Here is a 16,163-nt window from a genome sequence, read left to right as displayed (position 1 = left end):
CTAGCAAATTCGGCACTGGTGCCCTGTGCTCTTCACAGATGAAAGCAGGTTCACGTTGAGCACATGTCACAGATGTGACAGAGTCTTGAGACGCCATGGAGAACGTTCTGCTGCCTGCAACATCCTCCAGCATGACCAGTTTGGCAGTGGGTCAATAATAGTGTGAGGTGGACTTTCTTTGGGGGGTTGCACAGCCCTCAATGTGTTCGTCAGAGGTAGTCTGACTACCATTATGTACAGAGAGAAGATCCTCAGACCCATTGTGAGACCATATGCTGTTGGCTCTGGGTTCCTCTTAATGCAAGACAATGCTAGAACTCATGTGGCTGGAGTGTGTCAGGAGTTCCTGCAAGACGAAGGCATTGATGTTATGGACGGGGCCGGCCGTTTCCCAGACCTGAATCCTACTGAGTACCTGGGACATCATGTCTCGCTCCATCCACCAATCAACCGGAGTATGCCCAGGCGTTGTAGGGAGGTCATACAGGTACGTGGAGGCCACACATGCTACCGAGCCTCATTTTAATATGTTTTAAGGACATTACATCAAAGTTGGATGCTCCTGAAGTGTGGTTTTTCCACTTTAATTTTGAGTGTAGCTCCAAATCCATATCTCCATGGGTTAATAAATTTGATTTTCCACTGATAATTTTTGTGTGATTTTGTTTTGAGCACATTCAACTATATAAGGAACAATGTATTTATTAAGAATATTTAATTCATTCAGATGTGTTATTTAGTGTTCCCTTCATTCTTTTAAGCAGTGTTCTCTGAGTACACCAAAGGGAATGAGCTTTCTGTGACTATTGTGTAGCCACCCTTATATGATGCCTACATTGTTCAAAAATGTATAAAAAAAATATTATTTCGAATAGCATACATAATTTTTATGCATTCTAATTTTACACATTATACATTCTATACTTTAACTGATTCTCAAATTACAATGAGAGATGCCTGTCTTGGTTTCTATCAAAAACCAACTTCTTGGCTGAATGAAAATTTTATATCAAAATCTGCCACAGATATGAATCATTTTGGGCTTAAATGTTTGTTCATAAAAGAAAACGAAATAGTGTAAAAACTGTTCAATCCTTGTCAAAGTTAAGCATTCCAGGCATAAAAAACTTGGTTAAAAAAAGGAAATGAAAAAACTAATTAAAAAGTCCAAATAATGGACTGAAAGACCATACAAGTGAAGTCATTTAACCATCCATCCATCCATTTTTAAATCTGTGTCTTTGTTCTAAAAAGCTGATGATCTCAAGAGTAAGAACAAAAACACTGAAAAAAGAGTAAAAACAAAGCAAAGGATTAAGGCAGTAGCAAACTGCAGGTAAAATAAGGAAAAGATTGCTACAGCAAAGCTTTCAGAAAAAACGTATTCAAGTATTAAAGGCAATGTAACTATTTTAACTCCAAAAATCTGATTATTTTAGCCCTACAAGACAAAATTAGTGTGTCAGAGTTACCTCCATTAGAGGCATAGGTGAAGTTATGATGGGCTCCAAACGTCGATCCGTACCATGCCGAACTAGCATCTTGTCTTCTTTGGTCAGGTTAAGCCGTGGACCCTGGATCTGCAGGTCCTGTCTACCACGAATGATTATGGAGTCTAACGTTTGCTGCCCTAATACAGGGGGAGGGGGAGGGGGGATGACAGTAAAATTAAATTAGTCACAGTTTTTAGCATGGTTATTCTGAATCAGAACACATTATGTCTTCTTAAAGAACAGAAAAATAAAAACAGCTGACATTTAAGATCTAACTGAGTATGTTGGGAATCAAAACACTGTGTATTACACCAACCACCAACATTTAAAGCAGCTCTGGATGGAAACACAATTTAAATATACCTTCAGTGTTTGAGGAAGCTTCCCCAAAATTAGATGAAGTCAGGTTGTAGATGACGCCAACAATATTCAGCTGACCAGTTCTGTGTGGCAGCAGCTTCAGTCGGGCCTGAGAATCAATTGACATGCCCAAATTATTTTCAATATAAAACAACAACGAAAAACTAGTTAGGGACTTTGTGGGTTGGCGGTTCCATTCCCCCTTCCAACTGTCTCAGTCATTGTGTTTTTGGGCAAGATATATATGCACTCACTTAACATAGGCCTACGTAATCCTACAACAACATCATATTTACAGTTGGTTTATTAAAAATGCTTTTCAGTAAAAGTCAACAGCAATAACTCCAATAACAAATGATAATTTTATTCAAAATGTATTTATTAAGAAATGCTTAACAATTCCTGTAATGAATGAATAGCACAATAAAAGCCTCCCATTTGTCTCGACCCGGTCTGAAAGCGGGGAAACTCATTTGTAAATCGTCGGTAAACATACATTTGAGCTTTGGTATGTTGTTGGCGTACTGACAGCCACGCTATCTATCTTCTGATTAAGAACAGGGCTGCCCGTACTGACGTGGCTCAGGGATTACGTCACACGCAGCGCCGTGCGCAGTGCCCTAGTGCCTGTCAATTTAATGGTCCAATGAAGGTAATTTAATAAACAGGACATTTCCTCACTTTCTAAAAAAAAAAACCGGGACGCCCGGGAAAGGACGTGAAATGCGGACATGTCCCGGGAAATACGGACGTTTGGTCACCCTAATATATATATGTATATATATATATATATATATATGTATATATATATATATATATATATATATATTTATATATATATATATATATATATATATATATATATATATATAAATAAATAAATAAATAAAACAACATTGACACCCTAGGGTGTCCTGGTGCCAAGAGCACATATGGACACCCTTATGCTTGAACATGGTGTTTGTGATGGACAATCCATGACGAGCACAGAAGTCCAACAACAAAACACCACTCGGGTTCAGATCAGGTGGGCCATTCCTCCCAACCACGCCCCTCCAGGTCCCACTGTCATTGCCCACGTGAGCGTTGAAGTCCCCCAGCAAAACGAGGGAGTCCCCAGGAGGGGCACTCTCCAGTACCCCTTCCAAGGACTCCAAAAAGGGTGGGTAATCTGAACTGCTGTTTGGCGCATAAGCGCAAACAACAGTCAGAACCCGTCCCCCCACACGGATGCGGAGGGAGGCCACCCTCTCGTTCACCGGGGAAAACCCCAACGTGCAGGCACCGAGATGGGGGGCAACAAGTATGCCAACCCCAGCTTGGCGCCTCTCACCATGGGCAACTCCAGAGTGGAAGAATGTCCAGCCCCTCTCAAGGAGACTGGTTCCGGAGCCAGAGCGGTGCGTCGAGGTGAGTCCGACTATCTCTAGTCGGAACCTCTCAACCTCGCGCACAAGCTCAGGCTCCTTCCCCACCAGAGAGGTGACATTCCACGTCCCCAGAGCCAGCTTCTGCAGCCGAGGATCGGAACGCCAAGGTCCCCGCCCTCCACTGCTACCCGTTACACATTGCACCCGACCCCTTTGGCCCCTCCGACAGGTGGTGAGCCCATCGGAAGGGGGACCCATGTCGCCTCTTCGGGCTGAGCCCGGCCGGGCTCCATGGGCAAAAGCCCGGCCACCAGACGCTCGCCAACGTGCCCCACCTCCAGGCCTGGCTCCAGAGTGGGGCCCCGGTGACCCGCGTCCGGGCGAGGGAACACGAGTAGTTTGTGTTGTTTCCTTTAATTATGTCAATGTATATATATATATATAAATAAATAAATAAAACAACATTGACACCCTAGGTCGCAGTTCAATGATCGACTTTGTTGTCGTTTCATCTGACCTGCGGCCGCATGTCTTGGACACTCGGGTGAAGAGAGGGGCGGAGCTCTCCACCGACCACTACCTGGTGGTGAGTTGGCTCCGATGGCGGGGGAGGAAGCCGGTCCGACCGGGCAGGCCCAAACGTACTGTGAGGGTTTGCTGGGAACGTCTGGCGGAGTCCCCTGTGAGGCGGAGCTTTAACTCCCACCTCCGGGAGAACTTTAAACACGTCCCGAGGGAGGCGGGGGACATTGAGTCTGAATGGACCATGTTCCACGCCTCTATTGCTGAGGCGGCTAGTCGGAGCTGTGGCCGCAAGGTTGTCGGTGCATGTCGTGGCGGCAACCCTCGAACCCGCTGGTGGACACCAGCGGTGAGGGAAGCCGTCAAGCTGAAGAAGGAGTCCTACCGGGCTTTTTTGGCCTGTGGGACTCCGGAAGCAGCTGATGTGTACCGGCAGTCGAAGCGGCGGGCGGCTCGGCTGGTCGCCGAGGCAAAAACTCGGGCGTGGGAAGAGTTCGGAGAGGCCATGGAGAAAGACTTCCGTACGGCTTCGAAGCGATTCTGGTCCACCATCCGGCGTCTCAGGAGGGGGAAGCAGTGCAGTACCAACACTGTTTACAGTGGGGGTGGTGTGCTGCTGACCTCGACTCGGGACGTCGTGCGTCGGTGGGCGGAATACTTCGAAGACCTCCTTAATCCCACCAACACGTCTTCCATTGAGGAAGCAGAGCCTGAGGACTCTGGGTCGGGTTCTCCCATCGCTGGTGCTGAGGTTGCCGAGGTTGTTAAAAAGCTCCTCGGTGGCAAGGCTCCGGGGGTGGATGAGATTCGCCCTGAGTACCTTAAGGCTCTGGATGTTGTGGGGCTGTGTTGGTTAACGCGGCTCTGCAACATTGCGTGGACATCGGGGGCAGTTCCCCTGGATTGGCAGACTGGGGTGGGGGTCCCCCTATTTAAAAAGGGGGACCGGAGGATGTGTTCCAACTACAGAGGAATCACACTCTTAAGCCTCCCTGGTAAGGTCTATTCAGGGGTTCTGGAAAGGAGGGTCCGTCGGATAGTCGAATCTCGGATTCAGGAAGAGCAGTGTGGTTTTCGTCCTGGCCGTGGAACACTGGACCAGCTCTACACCCTCAGCAGGATTCTTGAGGGGGCATGGGAGTTTGCCCAACCAGTCTACATGTGCTTTGTGGATCTGGAGAAGGCATTCGACCGTGTCCCCCGGGGGATCCTGTGGGGGGTACTCCGGGAGTATGGAGTACCGGACCCTTTAATAAGGGCTGTCAGGTCTCTGTACGACCGGTGTCAGAGTCTGGTCCGCATTGCCGGCAGTAAGTCGGACTCGTTTCCGGTGAGAGTTGGACTCCGCCAAGGCTGCCCTTTGTCACCGATTCTGTTCATAACTTTTATGGACAGAATTTCTAGGCGCAGCCAAGGTGTTGAGGGGATCCGCTTTGGTGGCCTTAGGATTGCGTCTCTGCTATTCGCGGATGACGTGGTCCTATTGGCTTCATCAGGGCGTGATCTACAGCTCTCACTGGAGCGGTTCGCAGCCGAGTGCGAAGTGGCCGGGATGAAAATCAGTGCCTCCAAATCCGAGACCATGGTCTTGAACCGGAAAAGGGTAGAGTGCCTTCTCCGGGTTGGGGAGGATGTCCTGCCCCTAGTGGAGGAGTTCAAGTATCTTGGGGTCTTGTTCACGAATGAGGGGAAGATGGAGCGGGAGATCGACAGGCGGATTGGTGCAGCGTCTGCTGTGAAGCGGGCGCTGTACCGATCCGTTGTGGTGAAGAGAGAGCTGAGCCAAAAGGCGAAGCTCTCGATTTACCGGTCGATCTACGTTCCTACCCTCATCTATGGTCACGAGCTTTGGGTCGTGACCGAAAGAACGAGATCCCGGATACAAGCGGCTGAAATGAGTTTTCTCCGTAGTGTGTCTGGGCTCTCCCTTAGAGATAGGGTGAGGAGCTCAGTCATCCGGGGAGGACTCAGAGTAGAGCCGCTGCTCCTCCACGTCGAGAGGAGCCAGTTGAGGTGGCTCGGGCATCTGGTCAGGATGCCTCCTGGACGCCTCCCTGGAGAGGTGTTCCGGGCACGTCCCACCAGGAGGAGACCCAGGGGAAGACCCAGGACACGCTGGAGGGACTATGTCTCCCGGCTGGCCTGGGAACGCCTTGGGATTCCTCCTGAGGAGCTGGCCCAAGTGGCTGGGGAGAGGGACGTCTGGGCCTCCCTACTGAAGCTGCTACCCCCGCGACCCGACCCCGGATAAGCGGAAGACAACGGACGGACGGACGGAACACAAACTACACACAAAAGTAACAGACAATCATAATGAAAAGGCAATACTGAACATGTGGGTTTTGAGTTCTGATTCAAACAAGGATAAAAACTTGGTATTGCAGATGTCGGGGGGGGGGGGGGGGAATTCCAGAATGTGGGCGCAGACTGAGAAAAAGCTCTGCTCCCCATTGTGCTAGGATGGGCGGAAGGAACAACAAGGTGAGTGGTAGAAGAGGATCTAAGTATGCGAGAGGGAGTTGAAATTTGAAGTAAATCAGAGCGATATGGAGGTGAGAGATTGTGAATAACTATAAAAGTAAGTAAGAAGATTTTGAACTGAATTCTGAACTTGACAGGTAGCCAGTGGAGCTGCTGTAGGACTGGGGTGATGTGATGAAAAGAGGGGGTTCTAGAGAGTTTTGCACTGCCTGAAGCTTGTGAAGGGATTTTTGAGGAAGACCGAAAAGAAGAGTGTTAAAGTAATTGATGTGGGAAGTGACAAGACTATGGACAAGAGTACAGGTGGAACTAGGGGACAGAGAGGGGTCAAGGCGATTGATATTGGGTAGGTGAAAGTAAGCAGAGAGAATAATGCTGTTAATGTGAGAGGAGAATGGTAAAATGGTAAATGGCTTGTATTTGTATAGCGCTTTAACTAGTCTGACGACCTCCAAAGCGCTTCACACTACAGTTTAGTCATTCATCCATTCACACACACATTCTGAGGTGAGGGGGAGATCACGGAGTTGTCAAATGAAGGAGAGAAACTGTCAGCTTTGGATAATGTAGATTTGGTTCCCACTAGGAGGATTTCTGTTTTGTCGTTAAGAAAGTTGGAGGTGAACCAGGATATTACTTCCGTTAAGCAGGAGATTAATGAAGGGGGTGGGAGTGAAGAGTTTGGCTTACAGGAAAGATGCCATGAAAATTAATGTTAAATTTCCTGAAGATATTGCCAAGGGGGAGAATGTAAATGATAAAGAGTAGGGGACCCAGGACAGAGCCTTGGGGAACTGGAGAGGAGTTGGAACGATATGACTTAATCTGAACAAACCGAGTGCGGCCAGAAAGGTAGGAATGAAACCAGGCTAGGAGAGTATGAGTAATGCCAATTGTGTATAGTCAATGGAGTAGGGTAGAGTGGGAAACTGTGTCAAAGGCTGCGCTTAGATCAAGAAGAATGAGGATGGAAATTAGACCAGTCAGCTGCTATTTAAAAGATCATTGGTTATTTTTAAGAGGGTGGTTTCAGTGCTATGATGGGGACAGAATCCAGACTGGAACTGTTCATAAAGGTTGTTTTAAGTTAAGTGAGAGTGAAGTTGAGAAGCGACTGTTTTTTCCAGTATTTTTGAGATAAAAGGTAAATTTGAAATTGGGCTGAGATTATTGTCATTGTTGGGATCTAATCCAGGTTTCTTCACAATAGGAGTTATAACAGCAGTTTTAAAAAGATAGGAAACAATTCCAGAACAAAGCGAGGAGTGGATGATGGCAGTTATGAAGGGGAGGAGAGACGGAAGGCAGGATCTGACCAGGGCAGACGGAATGGGATCAAGTGGGCAGGTGGAAGATTTCAATTTGTTGATAAAATCAGACATATTGGAGAGGGTTGGTAGATGGAAGCTGGAAAAATACTGGCAGAGTGGAAGGGTTATAGGGGAGGGAGGTGACAGGACAGGAGACAGGCACTGGTGAACTCTTTTGATTTTATCATTAAAAAACTGCATTATAGAATTACTAGCGTCAGTTGAGCATAAGTGGGGGGGGGGGGGGCTGGGAAAAGATGAATTATGTCAAATCTTTGGGGTCCCTTTACACTCTACAAATATCTCTTAATTGTTCAAGTTTGAGGGTTGATATTTGAAATTTTCATATGATGATGTGCATTATAATCAGTCTAATGAGATTAATTTATACTCTCAGTAACTAAGTGCAGAAACGCTTCATTGTACACACTAACATGACTGTGGAGGCTGATGGTAGATCACACAATCAAAACCAAGGATGCTAAAACTTTCATTGGAGAGCAACTCACGGTTTTGGTCTCCTCTGATCCCAGGTAGAACTCTTTGATGATCTGTGTTGTGACCATTTCATCCTTTTGTGTTAATACCAAAAAAAAAGAAAAAAAAAAAAAAGATTATAAAGGAACATTAGAAAGTTTTATTCTATGTCAAAATACCAATCTGAATTAATAATAATTAATTGTTGAACTCGATTTGCTTAGAATACTTACCTTGCCTGCTAAAGTGTTTTCATTAGTGATCATCTCTCCGAGTAACTGGTCACTTGTTGATTCCTTTCCCACTGAAAGTGTGCCAGTAGTAAACCTCCAGAGAAGTGATAGGTTTGAGAGAAGCAGAGAAACCTTCAAAGGGTTCCTGAATGTGACCTCTATAATAATTGGTTCTGTTGATAAACACACAGAGTACAGGTATAATTTAGAACAGATAAGATACTGACGTTAACTATCTATGTTTTTGGCAGGACAGGGGCAGGGATTGGTGGTTGTAGAATATCCAGACATATTATGGGGAGAGGAATGGAGTAGTTTTGAAGATCATCTTTATATAGTCTTACAGGGAGTTTAGCAGAGTTTGAAGGCATAGAAACAGGCGAGTCCAATAAAGTGGCATAGGTTGCTGAGGGCAATTAAAAAGTTCCCTTGTGGCAAAGGTCCAGGTGTAAATGAGATTTTCCCTGAGATGCTGAAGTTTCTTGACATCTTGGTGGTATTCTGTCTGAAATGGTTCTTCAATGCTGCGTGGATAACTGGAAAAACTATGGAGTGGTAAAGAAGGGTGGTAGTCCCAGTCTGTGAAAGAAAGGGTACCAAAGAGTGTGTTCCATTTATTCAGGAGAACTTCAATGTCTTGGTGTATTTTTAAGAGCTGAACAGTTGTAGCAGGAGTTGTATAAATAAAATAAAGCCTTGTCTGCAGAAATGTAGACAACACTCCACTTGTTATGGTGAAGAAAGACCTGACCCAAAAAACAAAGCTCGTGATTGACTGGCCCGTATATGTTCCAACCCTCACCTCTCACCGTGACATGTGCATCATGACTTAAAGAACGAAATCCCATATTCAATTAGACAAACTAGGCTTCTTTCATAGGGCGGTTGGGGTAAGCGTAATATAAAGAACTGTTCTATCATCCAGGGGGAGTTTGATGTAGAGCCACTGCTCCATCACATAGAAGAGTAAGTTGAGGTAGTTTGAACATCTGATCAGGATGTCTTCTGGGTTCCTCCCTCTGGAGGTTTTCTTGGCTCATTCTACTGGAAGACCCTGGGGTAGACCTAGATTGTGATGTAGGTAGTATATGCCCCTTCTAGTTCGAGAACAACCTGAGAGATTTGGCGGTAAACTGTCACGAGATGTACCCTTCCGAAGGGAAAAGTAGGAAGTAATGGAACTCAATGGAGTTCACGATGGAGAACACCTAAAACCTCTACACAACATGACAAACTCTGTTCCATGTTAAACCTTCACAGGGCTACAATGTAATGTGATTTTTTTTTAGTTGGAAAATTACTCAATTGGAATAAAACTATTTCATAAGGTTAATTTTCTGTTTAGAAAGCATGCAGATAGATAGATAGATAGATAGATAGATAGATAGATAGATAGATAGATATGCTTTTTTAAAAATGTCCTTACTGTCTGACAAAAGACATTTCTATTCCATTTAGTTTCATAGTAGAAACTAGTAACCATAATTAAACCCATTCAACGAATCAGATAAACCCTTACCTTCCACTACAGCCAGTGGGTGATGTAGGTTGTCTGTCTGACTGTTCAGACAGGACTGAGAAGGCTGGAAGTTATTAGGAAGAATCCCTTGATTGGCAGATGCTACAAGCTGCTCCTCAAGCTGGCACCACAAGACTGACAAATCCTGGTCATACTCTTGATCCAAAGAAACATCAGTAGCTGCCTGCTTCTCACCTTCAAAAAATAGACTTATAGTTGATCATCTGTTGCTATAAATGCATATATCTACTTCAGTATTAAAGGGGACATATCATGCAAAATATACTTTTTTAGACCTTAAAGGAGGTGTAAAATCTAGATAAATCATTTTCATTTGTCATCTGGGATGGAAATAACATTCCCTATAAACAATCGGTTCTCTCCATCAGCAAATGTCTTGGTCACATTTTTCTCCTTTCAAACCTAGAGGTACCAGGATTCCCAACACAGAGCGCAGCATTTGGTATTTTATCTTGGCAAAAGTGCAGCAGCCTGTTAACATGGAAGCCAGTAAGAGAAGCAGACCAGAAATAGAACAGGATACAACAGCATATACCAATTCTATGGAAGTAAAAATTCAGTGCAACAGCACACGTTTAAAAACAGCGTATTAGGCTGTTGTGATTGGCAAGCTGTTGTAACGATTTTAATCGCAAGGTGTCAAGAAGAAGAAAGGTAAGAAGACAACAGCACAGCTATTAGCAATGTTTAATTTGTGCAGCCTTGACTGCAATTGTTGTGAAGAAGAAATTTGTGTTTGGGAGTTTTGTTAGAGCAGAACAGTGACATAAACGGCAAATGATTATGTTGAATGTTATCGCACTTAAAGGCATCAAAACCCCATAAAGTGGAATCTTACCTGTCCGTAAACAGTTTCTAAACTTGGTGTGAATGATAACACTGAAGAAAAAATAGCACCGCAATTATCAATTTTCACTGCCTTTGTATTTAAAGAGACAGCACCAAATGAGTTGATCTCAAACGACAATAACGTGGAATTCAGACGAAAGCATTGCAGTTCCACTTTATATAAACCACAACTGATTTAAAGGTCTGTATGATTGTATGATTTGATTGAATTTGACTTTGTAGGACATAGTGGTTAAAGTCAACCAGAAAGGGTGGATGGTAGAACGTCTAATGAAGGACTGGTTAACGGAGTGCTACGGAAGGCACCCAGGAGGATTCTTTCACCGGAAAAAGGCGCTTCTTGTTTTGGACGGTATGAGGGCCCACATCACCAACTCACTGAAAGCCGTCATCAAGAGAAGCAACTCAATTCCTGCTGTGATTCCTGGACGTAAAACAACGTTTTTGCAACCTCCCGACATCAGTGTGAATCGAGCGTTTAAAGCAGCACTCCGGAGTGAATGGGAGGCTTGGATGACGAGCGGCGAAGAATCCTTCACAAAAACTGGCCGCATGCGAAGAGCATTATTTTCTTATGTCTGTCAGTGGATCCTAACAGCGTGGAGCAGCGTGAAGGAATCTATGATCACCAACGGGTTCAGAAAGGCCGGACTGCTGCGTGAAGAGAGCACCGCAGCTTCAGAGCCAGCTTCACCCCGGGATGACAGCGACACGGAGAGCAACTCTGATATCCACACAGAAAAGGTATGTGACGAAGCTTTTCTGATGCTGTTCAAGTCCGACACTGAAGAAGATGACTTGAGTGGTTTCAGTGCGCAGGAGGATGATGAATAAATCAATCAATAACTTTTCTGTTTTGTTTGATCAGCACTTTTTTGTGCTACAGGGACCATTCTGAAACTAATCGTTTCAGTTGTGTTCTGTTAAACGAGGTACCAGTAACCACCAGCGGCTTTTACCACGGTGCGGCTTTTATATGTACTTCTCTAGTTTTTTTTAAAAACTTAGTGGGTGCAGCTTATATTGAGATGAGCTCTATAGTCGGGAAAATACGGTAAATGTGAAAAGAAAGGCATTAAAAAGCATAATATGTCCCCTTTAAGAACAAATCTTATTTAGCAATGTAGAGATGTACAACTGACAAGGAAGCAAAAGCTGTAAGACCATTCCATATCCAGCACAAAGGGTTATGCTTTCAAACTGATTGAATATATAACAGAAATATTCCTGGTAGAATAAAGAAGGTTTTAGATTGACATAGGGCAAGCTGTCATACTCTGGTTCACTTTAAAAAACCTGTTAAAGCCTTCAGCATGTTACAATAACCAGCTGCTACATAAATCCTGACATCTGAACAGTTGACAAACACAAGATTAAGGTGACTGTTAGCTCCTTTATTGAAAAAATGTTCTACAACACTTTTCCAATGAACAAGTAATCAATTACTGTGTATTTTCGTTTTTGTAGTGCACCAGTGCATATGTGTACACATGATTTTTGTCGGCAGGAAGCAAAGGTACAGCTTTTATTGTACAGAGGGTATAAGTAGACAGCCTCTGGGATAAAGAGGTTTTAGCTACTGGAATAACACATGCATACCTATTCAACTGCTAAGTTAATAGAACACTTGATTAAAAAAAATATTGTAGACCAAAGTATTCAAACAAGTATTAAAGATTTAACAGTGAGTTACCTTCTGCAAGACGCCGTTCATGTCCAAAGTAGACTCTTGTAGCAGAGCTATGAATGAAAGGTAGTGGGAGCTGGGGGAGGCAACCTTCATTTTCTCCAAGGACACTCTAGGGGAAAAAAACTTGTCACTCAGTTAATCTTATTGTTGCCCCTAAACCAATTCTATCTCATCAGTTAATTTAAGATATCATCATAGCTTTCTGCTTTATTCAGCATGTTTGATAATGCGATATTATCTCCCCATCTAAAACAATCATTTACATTGATATCACCTGACAAAAAACCCAAATGTGATTTGACCATTTTATTTCTAAGCTCATATCTAAGCTCTAAGCTTGTAATGTAAAGCACAAGACGGACTAGTTAAAGCACTGTACACAAGTCATTTACCATATAGGTTACAGGTGTTTAAATCAAAAACAATGTATCTTTATTTCAAAATAAAGGCATATCTTAAACAGGACGATATGGATCGATATTTTAATTTTGCATCAAGTTAATTTGATCGTTAACCATTTTATCGATTTATTGATATGGATTGATGTATTGCTACACTCCTAGTATTTATGTAATAATGACAAAAGTGAAAATTTCAAGCTGAATCAATACAACATAGTTTAACAAGCTGTTAGTGAAAAAACCCACAAATGATAGGTCTAAAAGACACTAAAGTGAAGGTATTAGAAGATTATTAAGTTAAAATACTACTAAGAGTTGTTACCTAACCGTCTTGGTGCAACACAGAAACCATTTCTATTGCATTTTAATTCTTCAGATGTGTAGTTAGCTTAATCACATCTCAGACCAGTAATAAAATTTAATTCATAAATGAAAAAAATAAAGGCATTTCTAACAACCTTTTCTAGGAAAAGTTGTGTTGTTTGCGTGTCTAATTAAGGTTCAGGAAAAGAAGAGGGCTGTTTTTACCCTTACCTTGACAACATAGAGGTACTCTCTGAGGAAGGCAGCCTGCTGTGTGGCTGTCTGTCTGCTATCATTAATCAGAATCTGCCTGAAGGCCAGTAAAGCGTTCTCAGGTTGCCCAAGTGTAAAGGACTGACGGCCAATTGTAAAGTTGATATGATCCTCTGCCAAGGACCAGCCCCTGTCCTTGTAGACCTGCATGGCTTGAGTGTAACAGCGCAGTGCATGCCTCCTCTACATTGGGTGACAGAGTGAGTGAGAGAGAAAAATGAAACAGGGACAGGATATAAGATAGAAATCAAGGAACACAAATATCTTCATATTCATTGAAATTTGAAGAAAGGTTTCTCATTGAACACAACAACTTTTATGTGTATTACCTGGACTACACAAAAATGCAAGAAGCACCCTCTCATTCTCAAAAAGGGAACATTGTTTTGTAGTTGTAAATTTGACACTTTCATCAATGACAAATACAAGAACAATGCTTTAATGTTTGAGAGTAGTTTTAAATGCTGCATTTGCAACAAATGGATATCTATATAGATAGATATACACACACAGTAGCTACTAATCAGTGGAGCTACTCTACGCTTGTCTAATTAGTTATGGCTGTATTTGTAGAATCATGTGTTGTAATTCTAACTAAATCAATGGATGCAGTTCCACCAAGGATACTCGTTTTAGGTCAGCAAGCTTGGCTTGGTCTATCTTGGCACGTTTTATGATTTGACCAGCCTAGAAATGGCTAGCAGAAGAAAACACCTACTGGGATTGCTTTAGCCCCATGCCCCAAGCCCTGTTTGCAACTTTGAGACTTTACAGAAATCTGTGAGAAATGGTAAACGATAAAAACGACATTATAAATAAAACCTAAATAAAATAATCGCATATAATCGACAGACAGAGATAATTATTTTTGTGTCATGGTTTATGCCACCAATTTAACCCACATGCAGAACACACCCAGGAGGTCACAGTTTTTAAAGGTTTATTGAAACAAGTGATGCAAGTCGTCATGAATCCGGAAATGGGAGCTCGGACCGGGTGCAGCTGAGGCTCTAGAGAAGATTGGACCGTTAGCTGGTGAAGATTCTCAGTCATCCAGGTCATGATCATTCCAAAAAAAGTAAAAAACAGAGCAACTGGACTTGCTTTCCGTAGTTGAAGACGTTTTGCTTGCTCTCCAGGAGGCTTTCTCAATTCAAAAATAGAGAAAGCTTCCTGGAGAGCAAGCAAAACGTCTTCAACTACTGAACACAAGTCCAGTTGCTTTGTTTTTTACTTTTTTTGGAATTGGACCGTTAGGCACTTGGTGAAGAGGAATATTGCAGAGAAGAATAATCTGTTCCAGGAGGGAGGTGAGTTTACAAATGGATCTGGATCTTGAGAAGGGAAGCATGGTAAAGGGTGAGCAGGGTACAATCGCAAGAGGTCCTCAGGACCATAGCCCTCACAATCAACAAGATACTGCCAGTCACGACCCCGCCGACAGAAGTCCACAACTCTTCGGACCGTATACACAGGGTGCCCCTCGAAGACCCGGGCAGTGGAGGGGGCTTGGCAGGAGGGCACAACACACTGGTCTGGACAGGCTTAATCTGGGACGCATGGAACGTAGGGTGAACACGGAGACTAGGAAAGGCGGACGGCTGTAGGACTGATCAAAGATTCAATTTCATAGAGACAGATGTAACAAGCACCTCCAGCCAGTGACAGCATTCTTCCAGGGCCAATTTTATGGCGAGAAGTTCTCAATATCCTATATCATAATTCCTTTTGGCAGGGGTCAACTGTTGGTAGAAGTAGGCACATGGATGAAGTTTCCCATTTTTGCAATGATGATCAGAACTGAGAGTAAAACTCCTTACCTCCTGCTGGAATCTAGGGTCTAATTTTAGACAGAAAGGGTATTTTAGTGAGTGCAATTGCGGTGCTTGTGCACACTTAAACAAAGCACCACTCTGCACATCTAGAACTGGAATGTTTATCGACCTTAGCAAATACACTCCTAACATAAAAAACTGCCAGGGTAACATTATGTGAAAATTCTGTGTATAAACATGCAACAATTAGAAAAAAACCCATTAAGAACCATTATTATGTATAGGTTATGAGTGCTTTAATAAGCAGATACTTATGAAGAAACTGTTCAGGAGTCCAGTCAGAGCATGTCCCATGTTTATCAAGATTACGTGCATCAGGTTTACCTGTCCAGCTTTGCTGAAGCGATGACCAGCCAGAATCATATGGAAGGCAAACTTGCGCACCATAGGGTTTCGCATGTTAATGAAACAATGGGCTGCCTGTTCCAACAGTAGAGCGCTGCGAAGGTCCGAATCCTGCAATCACAAACATAGCAATTTCATTTGAGAGTTCAGTAACATTTCTTAAGCATTTTAACTAAGGATGGGGCAGAGCTGATCCAGTATCGGTATCGAGTTCCGATACCAACGTATTTTACACACTGGAAACTCCAGCAGACATTTCTCATCCATAAGCCATGTCTGTACTTTAATGGTATCTCTTTAAAAGTCTCCAGAGTATCTGACAGCTGCTGTTAGCTGTTCGCTAACCATGGGAAAAATGATTGAAATATTCTGTCCAGGAGTGTTTACAAAGCAATTGTATTTAGAGGCAGTCACAACCTACAATACAACAAAACATACAACAAACATGCAAAAAAAGCACTCCATTAAAGAGCACAGGATTTGTTTGTCAGGGGGCAGACTGTGTGCATACTGTCAGCCGCACTGACTGTCCGCAGACTTCATAGTTCCTACAAATTCCTACATTCACACACTTTCTGCCAATGGGACAGTAGTAGTAGACAGAGCTTGCTACTAGCAAGCATGATGAGCTAGTTGAGCACCTAGCGCCGTTTCTATTCCACCATGTACACCTGTCAGTTG

General features: G+C 43.5%; 1 protein-coding gene across 1 annotated transcript in view; it reads right to left on the bottom strand.

The window, feature by feature from the left end:
- The window catches only part of LOC105921710 (trafficking protein particle complex subunit 8), a gene marked incomplete at its 3' end in the record, with an annotated part of 102,959 nt that overhangs the window by 20,054 nt on the left and 66,742 nt on the right, over positions 1-16,163 (bottom strand). The window contains 8 exon segments of the mRNA XM_036131633.1: positions 1,473-1,630; positions 1,857-1,962; positions 8,046-8,108; positions 8,247-8,419; positions 9,766-9,960; positions 12,329-12,434; positions 13,261-13,485; positions 15,462-15,593. Of these exon segments, the coding sequence (XP_035987526.1) occupies positions 1,473-1,630; positions 1,857-1,962; positions 8,046-8,108; positions 8,247-8,419; positions 9,766-9,960; positions 12,329-12,434; positions 13,261-13,485; positions 15,462-15,593 (1,158 nt within the window).

Source organism: Fundulus heteroclitus, unplaced genomic scaffold, assembly GCF_011125445.2.
Source record: "Fundulus heteroclitus isolate FHET01 unplaced genomic scaffold, MU-UCD_Fhet_4.1 scaffold_45, whole genome shotgun sequence".
NCBI classification, from domain to species: Eukaryota; Metazoa; Chordata; class Actinopteri; order Cyprinodontiformes; family Fundulidae; genus Fundulus; species Fundulus heteroclitus.
The sequence above is the reverse complement of the archived record's forward strand: the minus strand, read 5'-3'. Positions and strand labels throughout refer to the sequence as shown.